The sequence below is a fragment of the Telopea speciosissima genome, chromosome 5, assembly GCF_018873765.1.
Source record: "Telopea speciosissima isolate NSW1024214 ecotype Mountain lineage chromosome 5, Tspe_v1, whole genome shotgun sequence".
Lineage (NCBI taxonomy): Eukaryota > Viridiplantae > Streptophyta > Magnoliopsida > Proteales > Proteaceae > Telopea > Telopea speciosissima.
This window is the reverse complement of record NC_057920.1, coordinates 33,869,389-33,891,200: the sequence shown is the minus strand read 5'-3', so window position 1 is coordinate 33,891,200 and position 21,812 is coordinate 33,869,389. Positions and strand designations below refer to the sequence as shown.

Below are 21,812 nucleotides of genomic sequence, written 5' to 3'. Positions count from 1 at the left end.
CTTGTGGAGGCCATTTTGGACCCAATAAGACAGCGGCCAAGGTTTTACAGTGTGAATTTTATTGGCCTAGTCTTTTTAAAGACGTTTTTACTTATTGCAAGGCGTGTTCTTTATGCCAATCTTTAGGGCGTCTCTCTAGAAAAAATGTGATGCCCCTCAACCCAATTCTGGTGGTTGAAGTGTTTGATGTATGGGGAATAGATTTCATGGGGTCTTTTCCTAATTCTTTTGAAAACTCGTACATATCACTTGCTGTGGACTATGTGTCCAAATGGATTGAGACAGTTGCTTGCAAGACTAATGACCACAAGGTGGTTGTAAAATTTCTAAAGGACAATATTTTCTCCCATTTTGGTACTCCCCGTGCTATCATTAGTGATCAGGGCAAGCATTTTTATAACCATCCCTTTAAGGCCCTCATGAGAAAGTATGGTGTCATTCACAAGTTGGCCACACCCTACCATCCCCAAACCAGTGGCCAGGTTGAGGTTTCAAATTAGCAAATAAAGCAGATCCTTGAGAAAACCATCAACCCGAACTGCAAGGATTGGTCTAATCAGTTGGTAGATGCTTTGTGGGCCCATAGGATCACCTTTATGTAGGTCAAACTATGGTCCAAGGATCAAACCATGGTTCCCTAGGGCAACCAATTATAAACCAATTAGGGTATTGCACGCCCTGGGTTAAACTATGGTGCCCCATTTTAATTTTAGATTTCCCATGGTCACCCATGGGAACCCTGGTGCATCCTTAATAGGGTTTCTCCTTCCCTAATGTGTCCCACGCAATTATAGAATACATTAGGGACAGAGAAAATACATCTCTAGTCATCACATGGTAAGAGGAATCCATCCCATTCCCGAATACGCAGCGAAAATAAATCGATTCGAGATTCTTTCGCATCCCATAAATATTAAACAATTAAAACAAAAGGAATTACTCCAGAAATGCTAACCTAGTGAGCCTTAAGTGTTGCTCCTCTAATAGACAGTGGTTCTTCCTCCAAGAAGCACTCCAAGCAGACAGATCTGAACCTCCAATGGTGCTATCAAGGTTCTCCAAGCCAATCCGAACATTTCTCCAGCCAGATCTGGGTTTCTAAAACCCTAGCTCTCAAAACTAGAGAGCAAGAAGAAGAAATCACAAGAGAGAGAGAAGGAGAGCCAAAACGTGGGAGGGGGTGGCTGTGAAAAACGTGGAAGCCTGCCTCCCACCTACAGTTTGGGTTCTATTTATAGATGGGTTTTCAAAACCCAGATGAGAAGAATCCCTGTGAGAGTCTAACACTCTCTCTCCTAATTTACTCTATCTGTTTATCTCAAATAGGCTCTATCTGTTTATCTCAGATAGGCTTTCTCTATTTATCTCAGATTGGCTTTATCTGTTTATCTCAGAGTCCTTAGCTTGGTGAAGAAGCAGAATCTAATAAGGAAAGTATTAATTAATTACTTTATATAATATCTATGGATAATTACAAATAGCACCATATCCATTAATTAAATAAAGAACTAATTAAAATAGCAAATTCTAAATAACTCTCTATATGATAACAATTTATCATATACAACCCCCCCACTAATCATGTCGCACCCCAAACCACCCCCTTGGAGGATTAGGTATGTGACCCGAATTGCATAACGGCAATCCGCCAAATCCCACGGATCTAGAAGCAGTTATCACATTCACAGTCCCACATTCATCACATTACTACAGGTAAAATCAGAGTGCTACAAATAAACTACAATTACAATAACAAAGAGAAAGAGTAGCGATATGGGAAATGATGATAATATATACATTCATATGTTTGTCCTAATACATTCCACAAACTACTCACAAACTGAGAAGTAAATCTGACAAGAACAGAAGCCAAAGAAAATACATACATATATATACAGGGTGAGCTGCCTCAACCCCAAAAAGAAAGTAAGAAAAACTACAGCTAAACCACAAGCAAGACGGGGATAAACTCCTAACAAAACAAAAAGGAGTCCCCAAGATAAAAAGCATCAAGTGCACTCTTTGGTCTTCATCAATGACCACTGAGAATGCACGCGTCATAAGCACAACCTTCGTCGGGGTCCACACCAATATCATCATAATAACCAGGGCTCTCCTCCTCGTAATGAGCCTCCATGCCATAGTGGCATCGATCTACAAAATCATCTAAAGAAAACAATGTATAACAGAGTATGAGCCCCACTGAGCTCGTGAGCAAAACATATCATCATGCATGCACATGCAACCACAATCCACATGATCCTACATGATATGCAAGTCCAGATTGATTATTAGCCACCTAGCAATACAACTAAGTCAGGTCAGTGCTACTATAATCCCCAATACATGTATCCCTGGTGCGGGCTTGGTTACCCCTTCCCGTGATACACCCATTGAGTTATCGGAGAGGACCAGTCAGCTCCCGCATTCGTTCACCAAGGTCAGCCCTACCAGACCTCTGTGATTAACCTGTAGGGCAATACATTCCTTTTTTTCTTTTCTTTTCTTTTCTGGCTTATAGCCCATAATCACCATTCCGCTGCAAACACATTTCTTTTCCTTTCAATTCTTTTCTTTTCTCATATATACATATGGTTACCCTCATAGGCATCCAACACCTTAACCCCTGTTGGCAAGGGTGCGTAGCACGGGTGATGAAACTCTAACCCCATGTCTATATGGCATCGTATGAGTCAGGCGGTGTCAACCGTATCCCATACTATGGGCTACCACAGGCCTCATTTCCAAGCCGACTACGACATCTAGTCTAACATTCATAATTATCAGATAAAATTCACAGTGTTGATCAACAGATAGTCAATATGTAGTAACTTGAGTAATTGAACAAAATTAAATAACATAGCATTTATAATTTAAGATTCTTAACTGCCGGCATAGTATCACAATTACACATACATATATGATAATACTTCACTCACCTGGGTCTGGTTCTAAGTACTCGGTTGCAAATTCAGTTCCAACTGCATTCTGGTTGTAGGCCTCGAGCGCAGGATCAAATGCTAGATATAAATCAGAAATTATCATTTTAGTATTCCAATCTATCTCTGGTGGTCCTAGGGTTAACCTAAGCTCACTGGGTTGACTCAGTCTTCAGTTAGTTTTCACTTTGAATTCTCTGGGCCTTGCACTGGGCCTTAGGTCTATGTCCCAGTGCACCATCTAGAGATGGTGGCCTAGGGTAAAATGGTCATTTATAGTATTAGTGTAAAACCCCTGCCCAAAAATACAGGCTAATTGGAATTTTTGTTGAAAGCCCAGAAATCGAGGTCAAAGCTACTAGTATACTATGGTGCATTGCACCCGTGGTTGAACTTAATGAGGTAGCCCATCGGTGAGGACCTACATACCATTAAGAAGGCAAACACTAACTCATTGTGACTGTACATCTCACCACCAAATGTACAGGCTAAGGAAGGTGCCATACCTTGATTCTAGGACCCTTGGATTTAAATCCAAACATCAATTTGCATGATTGATTTGATGATGAGAACCCAATTCCATACATACATCTTAAATCCCAACATAAATGACAAATTCTACTAATTTATAGATTGACCTTCTCTTAGTTAAAGTAACATAACTCCACCACCTAAACTTCATTTGTGTTGGTTTCAATTTTTTTGGAAACTAGACTCGTAGGGCTGCATTTTATTAGAATATATCGTTATCTAGTTCTGTCTCTAAGTTAGTTAAAAGTTTAGTTCAAGTTACTATCAAAATCGGATTCTGCTGTCCTGACAGATTGACCCTTGTATAATAAAAATAACATAACTTCATCATCCAACCTTCATTGCCTTCGATTCCAATTTTTCTAGAAACTAGATTCAGAGAGATTCATTTTCTTAGAAGGAACCATGATCCAATTATGTCTCTAAATGAACTGAAATTTCATTTCAATCCAAACAATTTTGCAAATGAATTCTCTGGGCGATGGCACTGGGCGATGCACACATCACCCAAAGACATCACCCCGAGTGGGAAAATGCAATTTTTCATCAGCAGATGTGTGGGGACCACCCATATTGACCACGAACACCCTCCATAGGTTGAGGGAAATCTGAGGGACCACCTCATACCTTTGGAATCATGTGGACCCCACCTAGGTACCTAGAATGAAGGAGAATTAGCTTAAAAATGTATTTTGAGCATGGGACAGCAGCACCAAACAGGCCTTAGTGAAGCCTGGCCTATAAATAGGAGGGCCCAGCCCCAATTTCATTTTCCCTACTGTTCCTAGCATTACAGAGGAAAAAGAGAAAGAAAGAAACAGAGGGAGAAGGAAGGAGAAGAAGAAGGAGAAGGAAGAGGAAAGAAGAAGGGATTGTGAGCTTGGAGATTGGGATCGAATTCTCCACAGCTTAGGTATCTGGGTTTGAACTTAGAACAGTCCTCTCAGCCTATTTCACTTCTGTATTTTGTGTTTTACCTCTGTAACTTGATCTCTGTGGCCTTGTCTCTGTGTGCTTGCTTAGGATTTAGCATGTAGAAGCTTTGTATAGCCATGGATCATCCATGCATCTTCTTTAATCCATGTTTTGTTCATTATCTAGGCTAGATATAAATCTGTTAGACCATTATTTTAGCTTTCAGCCATGACAGATAGATGTTTCATACTCAGTATGTATGTATACCATGTAAATGGTGAGCTAGAGACTTGGATCCCTACATGCATGCTAAATTTAGGATGTTATAGCTTAGGGTAGCTGCTATAATAGGTATTATGATCTGTTCCCATATGAATTACAGCAATCCAGGTAGTTGCATGCTTAATTTCAGCCATGCTTGATTGATCTCTGTGATATCTGAACCTAAACCAACACCTAAATGATTAACCAAACCTTAAATCCTTTAATTCCATCCCATTCAGCTTTATTCAAGTGTTACAACCCACTTGAGATCATCCATGATCGATTTGGGGCCAACCCAGCAGGAAAAACCAGATTTAGAGCCTGAAAACCCATGTTCTACAGGCACTGGGAGATGCCATTGGGCGATGCATCACCCAGAGACATCACCCAGAAATTAAAGTGGACTGTTTTGTAAATCTGAGTTTGGGGACCTCCACATATGGACTATAAACAGTGTAAGGAGGTAAAAAATGACCAGAATACCCCTCCTCACATTTGACCATAATTATGTATACTTTGGGTGCATAAGTTGGCCCCACAGAGCTAGGTACACGCACCCAGACTGAGCCAAACATGAGCTGAAACCTTTGGCCTTGTTTTGCATGCTTGGTGGGGTTGTGATTAAGTTAATATTTCCCTAAAATTCATTAGAACATGGGTTCTGTATCTCTGGGTGATGCACTCAGAGTTTGACCCAAAGGCCCAGTGCAAGTCCCAGAGAATTATAACTTAATGTTTAAGTTCTCAAATCTGAATCCAATCAAACCTAGACCAACCCTAGGACATTAACCTTTTCTAAACCATGATTGACATATTTTAATGGCCCGGTTAACATAGGTTATAACCCTGAACACGTGGCACAGTGTCAGATACTGATGGGGACAGAGCCGATAGAAGAGCGAGCAGGAGCAATACAAGGTGAGTGGAATTACACCATGAGTGCAGGTGTAACATGACTAATGGGTCATGACAACAACAATAATATTTACTGTCTTTAATTATTTTAAATTGTTTTATATTCTCATTTGAATTCTAAATCTTATCTGATGAACATTGGAAATGTATGATAATGCTTGTATGTGAAATTGCTAGATTAAATGCCGTAGCCGGCTTGGAAATGAGGCCTATGGTAGCCCGTATTATGGGATACGGTTGACACCGCCTGACTCATACGATGCCATATAGACATGGGGCTAGAGTTTCATCACCCGTGCTACGCACCCTTGCCAACAGGGCTTTAGGTGTTGGATGCCTGTGGGAGCCACAATTAATGTCAGGAGCTATATGTCGGGCTTTACGCCACAATTAATGTCAGGAGCTATATGATGGGCCTTAAGCCACAATTCAGTTACGAGCTATATGTCGGGCTTCAAGCTACAATTCTGTTACGAGCTATATGCCGGGCTTTGGAACCGGAGAGATGGATTAGTGCTTTGGAAAAAGCCTTCGCTATATTAGAATGTACCGATGCCCAAAAGTTGATATGCGCCGGGTACCAGTTGAAGAATGAGGCTGAAACATGGTGGAAGTCAACACGACCAAATTTGGTGGCAACTCATCCCAACCCCACTTGGGATTAGTTCAAGGAAGTCTTCTTTAAGCATTATTTTCCTGAGAGTTTCAGAGACAAGAAGGAAGCTGAATTCTCTGCCCTTGTACAAGGATTGAAAACAGTGTTAGATTACCAACAGTAGTTTGAGGATTTGTTCCATTTCACACCGAAACATATGAAGGGGGAGGCTAGCAAAATGAAGAAATTTGAAAAGGGGCTCAAGCCTGAGATCGGGTCCATCCTGTTAGTCATGGATATTCAGACCTATGCATAGATGGTCAATAAAGCCAAGACGATAGAGGATAGATTGAACGAGGGGACCACAGTATCAATGGGGCTAGGCAAGGGGCCTAACGCCTTCCAAAATTTAGAGTGGCCCAATGAGACCTTCCGAGGATCTAGCTGAAGCCCTAGCCTGGCACAGAACCGTGGGCTTGAAATGGGTCAAGCATATCAACCCAATCACCCAACATTCGAACAGCCTACACAGTATTATCACCATGCTTCGTGCTAATCGGCACAATTTACCACTGCGCCTTGACCGTCTAAGTCGAACAATCGATGCTATGTCTGCAAGCAGCCCGGACACATGGCTAGGGATTGTCATCATCGCAGATTTCGTGCACCACAACGAGATCCACCTACTACTCGGCCTTTCCCATCCTAAACCAATGGAGTTCAAAAACAAGTATATGCCTTGGACACAAGGGAAGCTGAGACAAATTCGGAATAATAGCAGGTACTCTACCTGTATCATCCTCACCTGTTGAGTATTATTTGATTGCAGTGCATCACACTCTTTCGTTCTACTGAGTTTGCTGGTAAGAGGAAGGTGCCCTCGAAGAACTTAGAATACAAATTAGTGGTTGGCACTATTAATTAAAACATCATGAAATTAAATGAAGATTATGGACCCTATCCATTTGGAAATTCTATAGTCATATGTAAATTCTAAAAGAATGATAAAAACTGTAGACGTGTAGCTAGGTCTTGGTAAAGTGTTATACCGCAAACCAAACAAATAGAACATCTCAGGCAGGATTCAGGAAAGTGTGAAGTATACTAGGTAGTTGGAAGTAAATAACAGAGGTGAAGACTTTAAGTTGGTGACAAGGAAGGGAAAGGGTGTTAGTATAAACCAAGAACAACCAAGAACAGGAAGAAATCGGAACTAAGGATCCGACAAAACCTTGCTCAACAATAGGTATGAAGGGGGTAATGGGTCCCCGAATGTCCCCTCCATTATTGAGAGCGAACAATAGGAATTCCATCAATATCCCAATTCATCCTAAAGTTGAGACTAGGTAATGGGAAACCAGAAGTTAAAGTGTTCATAGGAAGAGCTGTGTAGGAAAGATGGTGTAGATTTATACCACACAACCCAAAGTCATAGGAGCATAGATTATTAGGCAAAGTATGTGGGGGTAGTTGGATCTGACTTTTTTTGAGGTATATGTTGGGAGTTCAAATTTCCTTAGGCCCTTAAGATCAAGCTGGACCTTGGATCAATCAAACCCGGGAGTAATTTGGATAACTTGTCGAGGATTGACTATGTTTGAGGACCAAATCTTATAGCTCAATAGAAGCAATGAGCGATGCCGATACAAGATGAAAGAGCCTGAAGTACGTCATGGGCATTCAAGTATTTCCTTGGGAATCACCAATCAAAGGGGTGGTATGGTTTGATAAGAAAAGGAAGTTGAATCCGAGAATCATGACCAGTGGCGTACTGATTGGTAGAAGTCCATGATGTATTCCATGCATTGGTGTTGAAGAAGTATCTCGCAGACTCGACTCACATCTTGACTCAGAAACCACTTGGGCTTGCTGTCGCCATGACCTGTCAAGAGAAACCCGAAGAGAATGTGGGACGTAAGGAGCATAATCTCCACAACCAGATTATCTTGTTGTAAAGGTACTGTGAAATAGTCAGCTCAATCAAGGAATGTCCGGCTAATGAGAAGATGAAAGGCGGTCAAAGTAACCTCATCTACTTTAATCTCCAGACACATTTAATTTCGAGGATGAAATTTTTATAAGGTTGGGGGAATGTAAAATCCCTGCCCAAAAATATGGGCAAATTGGAATTTTTGTTGAAAGCCCAGAATCCGAGGTCAAAGCTACCAGTATACTGTGGTGCATTGCACCCGTGGTTGAACTTAATGAAGTAGCCCATCGATGAGGACCTACATACCATTAAGAAGACAAACACCAACTTCTTATGACTGTACAGCTCACCACCAAATGTACAGGCTAAGGAAGGTGCCATACCTTGATTCTAGGACCCTTGGACTGAATCCTAGTTCTAGGCTAAACTGATGATGGCCCTCATTAGCTTCTATGTTTTAGATAAAGCATTTTTAAATCCAAACATCAATTTGCATGATTGATTTGATGATGAGAACCCAATTCCATACATACATCTTAAATCCCAACATAAATGATAAATTCTGCTAATTTACCGATTGACCTTCTCTTAGTTAAAGTGATATAACTCCACCACCCGAACCTCATTTGTGTTGGTTCCAATTTTTTTGGAAACTAGACTTATAAGGCTACATTTTATTAGAAGACAGAATTACCTAGTTCTATCTCTAAGTCAGTTAAAAGTTTAGTTCAAGTTGCTATCAAAATCGGATTCTACTGTCTTGACAGATTGACCCTTGCATAATAAAAATAACATAACTTCATCATCCAATTTTCATTTCCTTCGATTCCAATTTTTCTAGAAACTAGATTCATAGAGATTCATTTTCTTAGAAGGAACCATGATCCAATTATGTCTCTAAATGAACTGAAATTTCATTTCAATGCAAACAATTCTACAAATGAATTCTCTAGGCGATGGCACTGGGCGATGCACACATCACCCAGAGACATCACCCAGAGTGGGAAAATGTGATTTTTCATCAGCAGATGTGTGGGGACCATCCATATTGGCCACGAACACCCTCCATAGGTTGAGGGAAATCTGATGGACCACCTCATACCTTTGGAATCATGTGGACCCCACCTAGGTAGCTAGAATGAAAGAGAATTAGCTTAAAAATGTAATTTTATTTTCCCTACTGTTCCTAGCATTAGAAAGGAAAAAGAGAAAGAAAGAAAGAAAGAGAGGGAGACGGAAGGAGAAGGAGAAGGAAGAGAAGGAAGAGGAAAGAAGAAGGGATTGTGAGCTTGGAGATTGGGATCGAATTCTCCACAGCTTAGGTATCTGGGTTTGAACTTAGAACAGTCCTCTCAGCCTATTTCACTTCTGTATTTTGTGTTTTACCTCTGAAACTTGATCTTTGTGGCCTTGTCTCTGTGTGTTTGCTTAGGATTTAGCATGTAGAAGCTTTGTATAGCCATGGATCATCCATGCATCTTCTGTAATCCATGTTTTGTTCATTATCTAGGCTAGATATAAATCTGTTAGACCATTATTTTAGCTTTCAGCCATGATAGATAGATGTTTCATACTCAGTGTGTATGTATACCATGTCAATGGTAAGCTAGAGACTTGGATCCCTACATGCATGCTAAATTTAGGATGTTATAGCTTAGGGTAGCTGCTATAATAGGTATTATGATCTGTTCCCATATGAATTACAGCAATCCAGGTAGTTGCATGCTTAAATTCAACCATGCTTGATTGATCTCTATGATATCTGAACCTAAACTAACACCTAAATGGTTAACCAAACCTTATTAAATCCTTTAATTCCATCCCATTCAGCTTTATTCAAGTGTTACAACCCCCCTGAGATCATCCATGAACGATTTGGGGCCAACCCAGCAGCAAAAACCAGATTTAGAGCCTGAAAACCCGTGTTCTACAGGCACTGGGCGATGCCACTGGGCGATGCATCACCCAGAGACATCACCCAGAGAATTAAAGTGGACTGTTTTGTAAAGCTGAGTTTGGGGACCTCCACATATGGAATATAAATAGTGTAAGGAGGTGAAAAATGACAAAAATACCCCTCCTCACATCTGACCATAATTATGTATACTTTGGGTGCACAAGTAGGCCCCACAGAGCTAGGTACACGCACCCAGACTGAGCCAAACATGAGCTGAAACCTTTGGCCTTATTTTGCATGCTTGGTGGGGCTGTGATTAACTTAATATTTCCCTAAAATTCATTAGAACATGGGTTCTGTATCTCTGGGTGATGCACTTGGAGTTTGACCCAAAGGCCCAGTGCAAGTCCCAGAGAATTATAACTTAATGTTTAAGTTCTCAAATCTGAATCCAATCAAACCTAGACCAACCCTAGGACATTAACCTTTTCTAAACCATGATTGACATATTTTACTGGCCTAGTTAACATAGGTTATAACCCTGAACACATGGCGCAGTGTCAGATATCGACGGAGATCGAGCCGATAGAAGAGCTAGCAGGAGCACTACAAGGTGAGTGGAATTAAACCATGAGTGCAAGTGTAACATGACTGATGGGTCATGACAACAACAATAATATTTACTGTTTTTAATTATTTTAAATTGTTTTATATTCTCATTTGAATTCTGAATTTTATCTGATGAACATTGAAAATGTATGATAATGTTTGTATGTGAAATTGCTAGATTAGATACCGTAGCCGACTTGGAAATGAGGCCTGTGGTAGCCCGTATTATGGGATACGGTTGACACCGCCTGACTCATACGATGCCATATAGACATGGGGCTAGAGTTTCATCACCTGTGCTACGCATCCTTGCCAGCAGGGGTTAAGGTGTTGGATGCCTGTGGGAGCCATAATTAATGTCAGGAGCTATATGCCGGGCTTTACATCATAATTAATGTTAGGAGCTATATGCTGGGCCTTAAGCCACAATTCAGTTATGAGCTATATGTCGGGCTTCAAGCCACAATTCTTTTATGAGCTATATGCCGAGCTTTATGCCACAATAAAATCTAAAAGAATAAGAAAAGAAAAGAATGGAGATAAATGCCAATGGTACCTCACAAGTTAATCACAAAGGGCTGGTTGGGCTGACCTAGGAATGAATGTGGGAGTTGGCTGGTCTTCTCCGACAACTCAATGGGTGTATCGCAGGAAGGGGTAATCAAGCCCGCACCAGGGATACATGTATTGGGGATTGTAGTAGCACTAACCTGCCTTAGTTGTGATGTTAGGTGGCTAATAAATAAAATGAATTGCACCTCATATAGGACTCATTTGGTTGTGCTTGCATGTGCATGCATGGTATATATTTCATTCACGGGATCGGTGGAGCTCACACTCTTGTATATTCTCTTTTACTTGATTTTGCAGGTACGGGTTTGCTAATGGGCGGGGAAGCTGTCGATAGAATTGCGGATCTCCCTCATCTCGTTGCTTAGCGACGATTTTGTTATTATTTAAGTTTCTTTCTTTCAAGAAGTGTAATTACCGAGACAATGTACTTATTGAACATAAATGGATATGTATATGGTATAACATAGGTACTTGGGATTTTATTATTGATGATATAAATCATCTGTGGGTAGTTCAATCTTCCGTTGCACTCTGATATTCTTTTATTATCTTTTAACCTCAATGTGTGGTTTATGACGTGTAAATACTACTTCTAGATCCTTGGGGATTGGCGGATGTCGTAGGATATCCGGTCACTTACCTAAATCCTCCCAGGGGGTGGTTTGGGGTGTGACAATTAGTACCTGACCCTAGGTCATAATAGACTTACAGTGCTGTCCCCAGCTTGACAGTGCTACAAGACCAAGCACAGGTAGGGTTTCCAAGTCCTGCGGGGCCCACTTGGGTTCCCAAGCATTCCATCCTATGGACAGATGTACGGAGGGGCATTTAGGTCATTTCCCACCTTCCCACACAGTACCATGGCCAATGGGTGAGGTCCTCCAAGACAAAACATCAAAACAGCAACAATTCATTCACTGGGCGATGGCTCTGGGCATTGGGTGCATCGCCCATTGCATCGCCCAGAGTCTTCAAAACGAGATCTGGCTGAGATTCCTATGTTGCTGGCTATGGCCAGTGATCAAATCCTTCCCCTATGCATGTTAGGGTTTTAAGTGACCCCAAGGGTGATCTTCATTTTAGTCCATGTGGATTCTCCACTGGGCTCACCACTTGGCTGCCAGAGGCTGCCCAGACAGCCCAGTGAATAGTGTCATAGAGTTTTCTTCAGTTGCAGATCTGGATTTTGGCGACATGCAAGGCTGTATTTACATATGAAATGATAATCTAGGGCTGCTACCACCTAGGGCTAGGTCCCATGCAGCCAGGGCTTGCATCCAGGGCTCCAAACAGCCAAATAACAGTGCATCTAGCCATGTAACCATGCATAACAGATCAGCAATATTACTTAAAATTCTCAGATCTTCCATGCTTCATACTTATCTGGAGCAGTTCTAGGCAGTTCCGAGCTGTTCTGGGCTACCAGAGAGCAGAAATCCAACAAATAGTAGAGATTTCAAAGAGGCAGCAAGTATTTCATGAGGTTTTATACCTGTACAGGTGTGGAGCTACTCGAATCCAAGCTTTGGATGCAAAGCTGCCTCCCAATCCTTCCTTCTTTCCTTCTTCTCCTTCTTCCTCTCTTTTCCTCTCTTTTCTTTCTTCTCCCTCTCCAACAAATTGAATAGTACCAAGAGCTCTAAAATGAGCTGAGGTACATGTATTTATAGGCCCAGGCTGACTAAGGCATATTTGGTTGGTTAAGACCCCTTTTGAAAATGCATTTTTGACTGCATTCTTAGCCATTCTGGGCACACTGGTGGGGTCCACAGTGAACCAAGGGTATGAGGTGGTCCCTCAGACTCCCCTCTACCTATGGAGGGTGCCCATGTCCAGTATGAGTGGTCCCCATAATTTAAAATCAATTTAATATGCTATTTTGCACTCTGGGCGATGTCTCTGGGCCTTATCTGCATCGCCCAGAGATTTCAGCAAGACTGAATCTCAGTGGGGTTTGCACAGGGGTTTGACCCATGGTTAGGGCATTGTCCCCACATGCCAATTAGAGTTTTTTACACACTTTTCCAAGGGTGGGTCCCATAATTATGGAGAGGAGAGAGATTACCTGAAGTCCAGGCCATGCATGATGCTGTGAGCTGTGCAGTTGTAGGGGTAAGCTGTCCATCTTCTGACAGGTATGTAGGAAGACATGCACAGGGTTTCTTCGTCAATCCAAATCACTGGAGTGATACTCCATAATGTTCTTAGTTTCCTGGTCAGGGGTTCCTGTCCTTCAATCAAAATTCCAGCCAGTCAGGAGTAGGGTTTGACATTTCTCCCCACCTTACAAAAATTTCATCCTCGAAATTTGCTTACCTTGCAATTCGAAGAGTTGTGGATATTTTTCCTTCATTTCCTCTTCACGTTCCCATAAAGCACGTTCCCATGAAGCTGCTTCTATCGGGTTGTGTTCCCATCAAACCTTCACAAAGGCAACCGTGCGGTTACGGAGGTTATGCTCCTTTCTATCCAATATCTCTGTAGGTTGTTCTTCGTAGGTCATATCCACATCCAACTGTTCAGGTTCAATTGATAGTATATGTGTCGGGTTGTTAATGTACTTCTTTAGCATCGACATATGGAAAACATCGTGGACGCCATATAAAGATGGTGGCAATGCCAGTCGGTATGCTACGGGTCCCACTTTGTTAAGAATTTCATAAAGACTAATGAATCTTGGGCTCAACTTACCCTTCTTGTTGAAACGTAGCAATCCCTTAGTTGGAGACACTCGAAGGAACACTTTTTCTCCAACTTCAAATTCAATGTCCTTCCTTCGATTATCCGCATAAATTTTTTGTCTTGACTGAGCTGCCTTGATCTTCTCTCTTATAACATCCACCTTGTCGCAGGTCACTTGTATCATCTCAGACCCGAGATATTTTCGTTCACCAACTTCATCCCAATATAACGGAGTTTGACATTTCCGTCCATAAAGAGCTTCGAATGGTGCCATGCCCATGGTGGAGTGATAGCTATTATTGTATGCAAATTCCACTAGAGGTATGTATGCATCCCAACTATTGTTCATTTTCAAAACACAGGCCCGGAGCATATTCTCCAGAGTCTGAATAGTTCTTTCTGACTGTCCGTCCGTCTGCGGATGGAAAGTTGTACTAAGATTCAGTTGAGATCCCAACGACTTTTGTAAACTTTTCCAAAACCTTGAGGTAAATCGAGGATCTCTGTCAGACACAATACTGACAGGCATGCTGTGTAAGCGGACTATATATCTAAGTTCTGTTTGCATAGCAACACTCCAATCAGTTTGTACATCACAATATTCAAGCATATAGTAGTTAGGTAGTATTCACCAATCATTATACACATTTATCTATATTTATTAAATATTTATAATAAACATGTCAACAAAAGTTTTTCAAACCCTATGTGCTCTATTCAACCTTCAAATAGAAATTTCACCCCGTTGGGTTTAAGGTCATGTTTGCGTAGTACTCGATTAATTTATTGTTTTTTTTTTATATTCATTTTTTTATATATATATATATATTTTTAAGACCATTTAAGAAAGTTCATATTTTATATTTATTAGGGGTAATATGGTCAAATCTCAAATCCTTGTATGTAAATAGCCCAAAACAGCAAAATTGCACACATTGGGCGATGTCTCTGGGTGTTGCCACATCGCCCAGAGAATCGGGCGCAAGCTTTTTAAGTCCGAGAGGGGCCCATTTTGGTTCTATTCCTCTCAAAACACACCTAATCACCTAGGAACAGCTCTTGGAGGGTAGTGTGACCTATTCCACACCAATTCCTCACAATCCCCCGTGATTTTCGCGAGTCTACACTTGCCTAGGTATGCTTTCTTCACTACATTACCTAGATAGATGTTTATTTCTTTAAATCCTTCCTTGGGTTAGGGTTTTCTCTACTCTTCCTTACCCTAAACTAATTATTTTTGTTATTCCTTGCAGGAGATGTCTAGAAGTCATCGTACCGCTAGGAAATCGGTAGCCCAAAAGAGGCTATGGGTTGAATTCGAGGAATCGTCCTATTCTTCGGTACCACCTTCGTCCCCTAGAGAGAATTCATCTTTCGAGGAACCAGATTTTGACCACCATCTTTTCTCCAGGTATGAGTACGCTAAGGAGTAGAAGAATTTTGTTTCCATAAAGATAGTGAATGTTCGGGTGGTGCGAGTAGAGGACTTCCACCAATACAACCTCTTCGCCAGATTCAATGCCCTAGGTTGGGGCATCGATGTTGTCTCCTACCGAGCCTTGTTATCCCAACTTGGTTCGGTACATTTATTGTAACCTGGGGCCTTCCAGTGCCCAGGAGTTTGGAGTGGAGAGTAGGGTGAAGGGAGTGGATATCAGGCTGACCACTACCCTATTGGCAGAGACTTTGGGCTTACCTGACACAGGAGAGAGGGTTTACTATTAGCCTCGTATGGACATATCAGATATGTTCTCTTTGGAGACCAGGAGGATGGTCTTTAAAGCATTGACAGGGTTACAGAGCACACCCAAATCAGAGATTTCTTACAAATCCAGTGCCCGTGTCATTAGCAGATGTGTGACTTACAACATCTACCCTAAAGGCGATAACAAGGGTAGCATATCCATGATGAGGGCATACATTACTTACTGTCTCTTGGGAGCTGGTTAGGGGGGTCCAGTCATCAACCTTCCCTATTTATTACTTCAGGTGATGCTCTACCACGTCCAGAACCCAGCTGATGGGAACCTTCCTTATGGGAAGTTCCTCACTTTGGTCTTTTAGTATTTTAGGGTTCCATTGGAGGGTGAGTATGTTGATAAGACCAGATCCAGGCCCTTAGACAAGACTTCCATTCTGAAGATGAAGGTACCTGGGGAGGATCCACCAGAGGGTGAGGGGCAGAGGGGGCTGCAACAGGGAGAGGAGTATGGAGTGGAGCATGGTGATGATGTGCACGATGAGGAGGTGTAGGGGATGGAGCAGGGAGACATCGGAGTAGCTACCCAAAGCGTACATGTAGCGGAGCAGGGCACAGGTCAGGGTGGTTTTGAGGGCATTGACACTCAGTTTTCTGACTTACCTGCTTATGAGGCGACAGGCACTACTAGCTTCCAGGTTCCAGGACCTCTAGAGTGGGCGTAGTTGATGACACACTTCTAGAGTCTTGGCACTCAGCTCTCCAGCTTGGCGACCAGGGTGGATCAGGGCTTCACTTCTTTAGAGACGAGAGTGGGGTCTGTGGAGCAGCATCTAGACTTCTGGGACAGGTTCTATAGAGTTAACTCTTGTCAAACTCAACCTCCTCCTAGTGATCTGCCTTCGACTGAGTAGTTTCAGCAGTTCCGGAGATTCTCGCTACGTGGTTCTGATTACTTTTCTTTTCTTTTTTTTCTTTAAGCTTATGTACTTTTCTTTGTTTGAAACGAATCTGGTTTAGTGCTTGTTTGTTGTTTTTTTTTTTAGCAACCATGTAGTTATTGCATTTCAGTCCATGTAATTAAAGCTTATGTAATGGCTTAGTTGTAATTATCTTTTAGTTAATGGAATTTAGGCACTTTTTTTTTATTTACATCTACCCCCCTTATGCCTTTTAATTATTACATGTTTTACTGTTTAAAGCTTATTAGTCCTAGTCTGCAATCCATAATCGTAAGAAGAGCCTCACGCTCTGATACCAAGCTTTGTCACACCCCAAACCACCCCCTAGGAGGATTGGGTAGGTGACCCGAATTGCATAATGGCAATCCGCTAAATCCCACGGATCTAGAAGCAGTGCTTACGATCATGGAACCACAACCATCTCTTTACCATAGGTAAGATCAGAGTGTCGCAGATAACTACAATTTGATAATCAAAAGGAAGCATAGCGATATGGGGAAACAGTGATAATATATACATATAAAAGTTTTACATTTTCCATCCACCCACACACAAAGAAAACAAAGAAACAAAGCTGATAAGTACAGTACTACATACAAAAACATGTACAGGGCGAGCATACTCAACCCCAAAAAGAAAAAGATAAACACTACAACAACCAAATCAGAATGGGGATAACTCCAGATAACCCAAAAGGAGTCCCCCAGCCAAAAAGCTATCACAAACACACTTCAATGGTCTTCATCAACAACCACCGAAAATGTGTGCAGAATCGGTATGACCTCCGTCGGGGTCCACACCAACATCGTCGTAACAACCAGGACTCTCCTCCTCGAGATAGTCTGCCATGTCACAGCGGCATCCACCTGCAAAATCATCTAAGAAAAACATTGTACAACAGAGTGTGAGCCCCACTGAGCTCGTGAGCAAATAACATCAATCATGCATGCACATGCAATCACAATTCACAGTTCATATGATCCTACATGATGTGCAAGTCCAGATTATTTATTAGCCACCTAACAATACAACTAAGTCAGTTTAGTGCTACTACAATCCCCAATACATGTATTCCTGGTGCGGGCTTCTAACCCCTTCCCGTGATACACCCATTGAGTTGTCAGAGAGGACCAGTCAGCTCTCGCATCAGTCACCAAGGTCAGCCCAACCAGCCCTCTGTGATTGGCCCATGGGACAATCCATTTCTTTTCTCTTTTCTTTTCTTTTCTGGCTTATAGCCCATATGCACCATTCCGGTGTTCTTTCATTCATGCACCATTCCGGTGTTCTATTCATTTCTTTTTCTCTTTTCTTATTTTCTGATGGTCGCCCCCACAGGCATCCAACACCTTAACCCTTGTTGGCAAGGGTGCGTAGCATGGGTGATGAAACTCTAGCCCCATGTCTATATGGCATCGTATAAGTCAGGTGGTGTCAACCGTATCCCATACTAAGGGCTACCACGGGCCTCATTTCCAAGCCGACTACGGCATCTAATCTAACATTCACAATCATCATAGAAGAATTCACAGTTTTGATCAACAGACAGTCATTATGCAGCGATTTGAGTAATTGATCAGAAGTAAATAACACAGCAATTATATTCAATTCTTATTAGCCGACATCAGATCATGATTACATTTACACATATGATAGAATTATTCACTCACCTGAGTTGGGTTCTAAGACCTCAGTTGCAAACTCTGTTCCCACAACAGCTTGATAGTAGTCCTTGAGCACGGGATCAAGTCCTATATGTAAATCAAAAGTTGTCATGTTAAGTTATCAGTCTATCACTAGAAGTCCTAGGGTTACCCTAAACTTACTGGGTTGACCCAGGGTTCAGATTAGTTCTCACTTGGAATCACTGGCCTTACATTGGGCCTTAGGTCATGTCCCGGTGCATCAACCAATGGCAGTGGCTCAAAGGGTAAAATGGTCATTTCAATGGTTGTACCTGACCCTATGTCAAATCCGGTCCACAGTGCTGTCCATAGCTTGTCTGTGCTGTAGGACCAAGCACAACAGGGTTTCTTCCACCTACGGGGCCTACTAGGGTTCCAAAGCATCTCCAATTAAGGACAGATGTGGGGAAGGGATTTTTGGTAATTTTACAGTCTTCCCATAGTGTCCAGGGGTCAAAGGGTGAGATCCCCCACGTCTGTCCATCAATCCAGCCAATTTCCCTTCACTGGGCATTGGCTCTGGGCGATGTCTGCATTGCCCAGTGGCTGTAGAATCGATATGGGCTGAGTTTCTAAGGTGGGGCCTTATGGGCTGAGCTTAATCTTGATCCTCTGCATGTCAGGGGAGTTTGGTAGCTCCTGAGATGGCCCACCTATTGGTCCAATTGGATCCTCCATTAGATCCACCATTAGGCTGCCCAGACAGCCTAGTGAATAGTGTCAGGGTTTTGTCAAGCTTGGGAATCTGATTTCAGCCACAGGCAAGGCTGGAGATGGATGCTAAACAAGGTTTCATGGCTGCAACCACCCAGGGTTTGGTCTCTATAGCTATGGCTTACACTCAGGGTTCCAATCCATAGAGCTACAAGGCACCTGGGCAGTGCAGTTGTGCACAGCCAGGTTTCAACCTCAAGAACAGCATAACAGCCTTTTATTTTTCTATAAAAATCTCAGATCTTCAATGCACAAGGTCTGCATGGTTGATCTGGATTAGATCTGGGCAAACCCTAGCTAGTTTGGGCTACCCAGGAAGCATAAACATAGTGAAAGCAAAGACGGGATAGGGAACAGCAGCATATAAGGGTGTTTTATACCTGCATAGAGCCAAGAGAGGCTCAGTTCCAGCCTAGATGGAGGTGGTGGCAGCTGCCCTTCTTCTTCCTCCCTTGTTCCTTCTTCTCCTTCTTCTTCTTCTTCTCTCTCTCCTTTTCCTTTTCTTTCTCTCCTCTCGGTTTCAGCAGGAAATAAGAGCTCTAAATGAGCTCAGACCTGCCTATTTATATAGCCAGCCCCAACTAAGGCTTGTTTGGTCATTAAGTCCCTTTTTAAAAATCAATTCTTAAACTGATTCTGGGCTCTCTGGTGAGGTCCGCAATGAACTGAGGGGCATGAGGTGATTCCTCAGACTCTCCTCTATCAATGGAGGGTACCCATGTCCATATTGGGTGGTCCCCACCAATAAAATCCATTAAAATATTCAAAATCAGTCATTGGGCGATGTCTCTGGGCCTTGCTGCATCGCCCAGTGCCATCGCCCAGAGAATTTCAGCAAGCTGAAATTCAATGGGGCTTGCACAGGGTTTGACCCTAAGTTAGGGTATTGTCCCCCCACATGCCAAATAAGAGATTTTACACACTTTTCACATAGGTGGGTCCCACTGTTTGGGGAGGAGAGAGATTACCTGGGATCCAAGTCATACATCAGGCTATGAGTTGCACAATTGCAAGGGTCTGCTATCCATCTTCTGACAGGTATATAGGAAAATCTATTCAAAGTATTCTCATTGATCTCATTGAGTGATGTGATGCTCCACAGTGATCCTGGTTGCCTGGACAGGGGTTCCGGCCCTTAAATCAAGAATCCAACCAGTCAGGAGCAGGGTTTGACAGTTACACAGGAAGAACACTTCAAATTTGAGGGTAACAATAGAACCCTGCCCTTGAGAACTGATCATCTGAATAGAATCTTTGACTGGACGATGTTTAGGGTAGGAGACTTTAACTCTCGCCGAGACAAGTCAATCACCAAGACAGATCCTAAACTTTCTACCGATTTAGCAAGAACCTCTTTAGAGAAACAATCTTCAGGGATATTAAGGAGTTGAACCCAGACAGTAAGATGTTCAAATTGTTTGTGAAATAAAGGTGAATCTAGCTTCACCATTAGGAAATGGAGAAGATGCTTGTCAAACATGGAGAGGAAAAATATCTTCTCTAGCCATCCCAGATAAGAACTCCACAGTGAAATGACCCTATTCTTCAGACCAGATAGCCTTTGCACCCTTGGAGCCCCAGCTAGAAACCAAACATTTACCCAAATTGCCTTCCGATGGGGAAAGCTGGGGAAAGCTTTGAAAGTTAGGAAAATGAATTAGCTTGAGAATCTTGAGATGTTTTTGACCCTGAACTAAACATAATCTGATAATAGAACTACCTCCGCAAAAATCTGCTCTTTACCTGCAAGATTGTCATAACCTATTGTAAGAGATAAAAAAACAGGTATATTCAGATTACCTGATCAGATAGGCGATCTTCCCTGACTTAATTGAATTGCCTACTGATAGATGCAACACAATGCACAGTATTTCGGCAATACTTTAGCAAAGTGGATACCAGTTAGTTAGCTACTGTGCATTGTACCGGCCTCCATTTTAAAGAAAATCCCATGTTTACAGGCCATGAAAACAAGGCCAAAGAATGCTTGTTAAGAATGATTGCTTTAACAGAGAAATAATACAGCCAACAATATATTGCAACCACTACATTATTGGCTTCCTCAAAATATTCAGTCGTAAAATGCTCAGACATGGCCAATCTGAATTATCTTCATGGCCATGGGGCATGTGTTATAAATTAGAGTTTACATTACAAACAGAAAGGATGATTGATATCCAAACAAACTGAAGCTCAGTAGATTAAGGCAATATCTAGATCTTTCAGACAAAACTGGCAATGCTGAAAATGGGAAGGAATAAACCTCAACAATATTTTTATGGCAAAAGGAAATTGAATGAAAAAACTAAAAACCAGCTACAATGTAATAACAAAGACAATTTGCTCATCGCTTGACCCACTGGAAGCTCTTCCTTGCTTTTGCTTTTCCAGGCTTCTTCCTCTCCACCACACGAGGGTCCCTTGTTAAAAACCCTTCTGGAACAAGACCAACTGAACCGTTAGCATAAGATAGCAAACTAGGCATATAAATACAGATGCTATATATTTACTATTCCCACCAAATCACCTTGGAAGATCATCACCTCCTCAGCCCCTCTATCAACATTATTAGCATTAGGTACGCATTCTAGTGTAGTACTGAAACTAGGCACAAGGGTTCACAATAAAGTTTGGGAACCTAACATGTCTCAGTAATTTACTATTCATGTGGAAAAGTTTATGCAACCACCTTTAAACGAGAACCAATTTGAGACCTATATTAATGTTAGTAGTTCCCTCTGTGTAACAATAGTAAAGAAACCATATAGCATGTCCTTTTATCTTGTGATATTTGAGGAAGGGTTGGGCAGCATCTGAAATTGGAGTCAGAACTGAGGGGATGACAGCACCCCTCTCTAGGTGATTTAATGAGTTCAATTCTAAATTCCAGCAACCTTGATGA

General features: G+C 42.0%; 1 protein-coding gene across 1 annotated transcript in view; it reads right to left on the bottom strand.

Moving 5' to 3' along the window:
• Positions 1–20,921: 20,921 nt before the first annotated feature.
• LOC122662193 (30S ribosomal protein S9, mitochondrial) overlaps positions 20,922–21,812 on the bottom strand; it is a 45,538-nt gene continuing 44,647 nt past the window's right edge. Inside the window, exon 6 of the mRNA XM_043857766.1 lies at positions 20,922–21,346. Within this exon, the coding sequence (XP_043713701.1) occupies positions 21,255–21,346 (92 nt within the window). The 3' untranslated portion in view covers positions 20,922–21,254. The remainder of the gene's footprint in view (positions 21,347–21,812) is intronic.